The 4,033-nt window shown below is 68.6% G+C and overlaps 1 protein-coding gene across 1 annotated transcript in view; it reads right to left on the bottom strand.

The window, feature by feature from the left end:
- Positions 1–4,033, bottom strand: part of ADCY1 (adenylate cyclase 1) — a 37,335-nt gene that overhangs the window by 4,927 nt on the left and 28,375 nt on the right. Inside the window, exons 16-17 of the mRNA XM_025046483.1 lie at positions 848–964; positions 85–231 (exon numbers count right to left, since the gene is read on the bottom strand). Coding sequence (XP_024902251.1) covers positions 85–231; positions 848–964 — 264 coding nt within the window. The remainder of the gene's footprint in view (positions 1–84; positions 232–847; positions 965–4,033) is intronic.

The raw sequence follows: 4,033 nt of genomic DNA, 5'->3' as shown, positions 1-4,033 counted from the left end.
CCCAGCCCCACCACCCAGCCCACTCGCCCAGCCCTGACACACGGCACCGACACCCAGCACCGGCGCCCGGCTCGGAGCCCTGACCTCGTCGAAGTCAGCGATGATCTCGTTGAGGAGGCGCAGGCACTCCACCCCCATGTTGTTGCCGTCCAGCTCGATGTAGAAGTCGTTGAAGTTGGGGATGGAGGCGAACATGACGCCCACCTGCGAGTACGACTGGTAGTACAGGTCCTGGGGGTCAAAGGTCGGGTCACCAGGCAGGACAGCTCGGGGGAGCCAGAGCCCGCAGCCCGCGGCATGTGTGAGGTGAGGAGGGGCAGCGGGGACGGCCCGCCAGCCCCGGGCCCAGCAGATGGGCGGGGGCCTGGGAGCTACTGCAGGCCAACGGTCAGGCTGACCTGGGGGCTTGGGACTTCAGGACACGCAGAGCTGGCCCGAGCTGCTTCTCTGTGAGTCGGCGTCTGCCGGCCCTGCTCTGCGGGTCCAGGGCCTGACCGGGTGGCGCGGCCATGTGGAGGCTCTGAGCATCCCAGGTGGCCTCCGCCCTATCAGTGAAGCCACCGTCCTTCCTCCCGGGGGCAATGAACACTGCGCCCTCTCACGTGGGCAAAGGCGGGACAATATTTGTGGGTGTCCAGCCTGTCCCGGGGGCGTCCCGACAGCCCAGAGCCTCTCTGCCCTTGGGTGTGGCAGAGGGAACCCCTCAAGCTCGGTGGCCGAGGCCTCGGAGACGGCCACGCTCTGTGACTTTAAGCAGAGAAGTAATGGGAGGGCCACTGGGTGGCACCTCCCGTGGGGCCCGGGACCCAGCACACCAGCCGTGCGCCCGCGGCAGCCGCGCCCTCACCATGCTCCGGGGATTGGACGTGAGAAAGTGCTGGGCCACGTGGGCCGGCAGCAGGTTGAACAGAATCCTCTTGTTGTCCAGCTTCACCTGCTCCATGTCGTCACGCTCCTCCTCAGCCTGGGGACAGCGGCTCCGTGAGACTCGCCTGACACGCCCACGCGACAAGGCGCTCTCCCGGGCCAGGCTCTGCACTACTCTCCCCGACCGGGCCCAACTTTGGGGCTCCCTGCTCAGCCTGACGAACCAGCCCCAACCCTGACACCCCAGCACCTGGTCAGCCCCACCCGCACTGCCCTGCAGGCGACGCCGACCGCCCGCCAGCACTCAGCGAGAATGCCGCCAGCTCGGCTTGGCCGGACATCCCCCCACTCACTCCTGACGTGTCCGTCTGCCAGCCCCGCCCGCTCCCCCCAGTGCAGGGGCCCCGACCACCCCGAAGGAGAAGGACGCGGCCTCGCCACCATCACAAGCACCTCACGCAACGTCCGCTTCACACCCTCAGCGAAGCCGCGAACATGTGCTCCTCCCTCTCTCCAAACTACACTCCGAGGGCGCCAGGGTCCCCACGGGCTCGTCCCCACCGCCCCCCGGCACAGGGAACCCCAGTACTCTGGGTAACTCCTCCCCCGAAGTGCTGGAACTTTCAGAAAACGGGTGATGGGGGGCTCCCCTCCATTTCCAGGGTCTACCCCCAGCCACCTGCTGGGGACCAGCGGCCCCCTCTGAGGCACCAGCCCACCCAGGGCCCGCTGTCCCCACACAGCCCCCGATGGGCCCCACCTGCCTCGCTCTCCGGGAATGCGACACGCCCTCCCCAAGCTCCCCTCCGCGGGCTCGCTCCGCCTGCCTAGGCCCCCGGCCTCCACGGGCACCACGACGAGCAAAAAGCCGGGGGGACCTGACAGGGGCACATCCGGAGCCCAATTTGCCCAGCCCGGTGCCAGCTCCCTGGAGCAGGTCTGACCGGGGGGACACGCGGGGCAGACAGCAGGCTGGCCGAGTCCCAACCAGGGGTCCTTCGCTCCGGGGCTGTGCAGGAACGAAGCAGCCGACCTCGATGGCCCCAGCCGTCCGTCGGCCACCGTGAGGGCTCCAAGGGCACTGCCGGCTGAGAGCCAGCGGCGGCCAGTGGTCAGGAACTGGCACTGGGCTGTCCCGCTCCGTGTCCCCCTTTGTCCAGCGTCTCACCCTGAGCACGCTCCCGACCCAGAGGTCACCTGGTGGCCGTCGCGGTGACCAGGCCGCCTGTGGTGGTGTCACAGAGCTTCTATTCAGCCCCCCTTATTTCACTTCATAATGGCCCCGAGCACAGGACCAGAGACGCTGGCGGTTCAGATGCGCCACCGAGGCGCCGGGCAGCGAGAAGGCACGTGGGGGGGGGGGGCTGCGGCTGTGCGACGTGGACGTCCCCACGACCCGGGACGGGTCGCTGTCACAGGTGTAAAGATGGCGGCTTGAAGGGCAGGGGAGTGGAGGAGGGGCAGCCGGCCGCCAGCTCGGCAGAGTCCCCGGGATCCGCGTGTGCGCCAGCCCCGCCCTGAACGCGGGCGACGCAGCGGCACGGCCGCCCCGGGAACGCACGTCCGCTGGCAGAGGGATGAGCGGTTTTACTGTCGTCAGGGGACAGTTGCCACCACGGTCGCCCGCTGAGCCCACAGGGAAGCCGCGTGGCAGGGAGGCCCAGTGGCCCCAGGTGCAGGGCTGAGGAAGCGGTCGGCGGGCAGAGCCATCTGTCCATGCGGTGGGGACGACCGGCCCAGCCTCAGAGAGGATGACCTCGCAAGTCTGGCCTGGCGGCACGGCGGTGGTTGGAGGACCGATACCCTCACGAGCTCCAACGGGCACAGACAAACGCGCAGGGCCTGGAAACACCCTCGTTTTCTGGGTTTATGGGAAGCGAGGGGCCTTCTCGTTACACGTCCCTAGAAAACCATCCCCACGTCCCGCGTAGGACCCACCCCGGACACGCGGTCACTGTCCGGCACTGAATCCCTGGAACCACAGGCTTGTGTGGCAGGTGGCGTCACCACTGGTGGGGACCCCGGGCTGATCGACTGTTGTGCTTAACGGCCCTTACGGGGGCACCAACACCGGAAAGGCCCCAGCCACCCCAGATGCGGGTCCCGGCTGCAGGAGCCACAAGCCAGGCCCGGTCTCGCTCCGTGCATGTGAGGTGGGGCCAGGCGCCTCGTCAACGAGTCGGGCCAGCGTCACACAGTCCGGGCTGGCCAGGCCTGCCCTGCTCACGCCAAGCCCGTCCTTCTCGAGCTCCGAGCAGCTGCTCATAACTGCAGGGTGATGGCGGGTGGCCTCATCTCAGGGACCAGCCAACTCGGTCACCCTGAAGAGCCAGCTGGAGCCAGACAAGACCACGCTCGCAGCCTGCCACAAAGACGCTGCTGCCGGCCCCTGGCGTGGCTTTGGCCAGTGCAGTGGCCAGGTCTCCTGTCCAGGGCCCGGCGTGTGGCGTCTGCCCTGACCCCAGCCGACCCTGAGGACTCCACCCAGAACCTGCCAGCTGCCCCCTGTCGGGCTTGGCCAGCGGGGGCTGCGGGAAGAGAGCAGGGCCCTGCTGACACGGTCACCTAGTGGTAGCCGGCTGTGTCCCGCGGCCAAAGGGCGTGGACCCCATCTGGTGGCTCCCCGTGTCCCAGGTCTTGGGACCTGCTCCCTACTCCCCTGTGGCCTGGAGCGGGGACTCCCCACCTGGGCACCCCGGGCACCGCTCCAACCCGGGTCACCCTGCACCCCTCCCACCGTTCGGATGGCCCAATGCCATCAGCTCTTGGCCTCATCTGACAGGACTGTGACAGGACTGTGCCCTCTGCCCAGTGGTGCGTGCCCAAGGCCACTCCCACCCCCACCACAGGCCACCGCCGATGGCCAGCCCTGCCTGGCCCCCACAGAGCCACCACCAAGGCCCCCACAGCCCCCACCCGCCTCAGCACCAACACAGGCCACCGCCAGGCCACCGTCTGCACACAGCAGTGAGACCCCCCAGACCCCGCCACCTTTCCCACCTGGGCCTCCATGAAGGACCCTGTGACCGCAGGCCTCGAGCCCCCCCAGTACCAGCCCCTCATCCTCCCACCATCCCCAGGTGTCCGGGGGCCTGACAGCATGGGCACGGGGGGCCTGAGTCACTGAGGGAAAGGAGCGAGCCAGCATCAGCCGTGTCCCCATGAA

The sequence above is a fragment of the Pteropus alecto genome, unplaced genomic scaffold, assembly GCF_000325575.1.
Source record: "Pteropus alecto unplaced genomic scaffold, ASM32557v1 scaffold214, whole genome shotgun sequence".
In the NCBI taxonomy this organism is placed as follows: domain Eukaryota; kingdom Metazoa; phylum Chordata; class Mammalia; order Chiroptera; family Pteropodidae; genus Pteropus; species Pteropus alecto.
The sequence above is the reverse complement of the archived record's forward strand: the minus strand, read 5'-3'. Positions and strand labels throughout refer to the sequence as shown.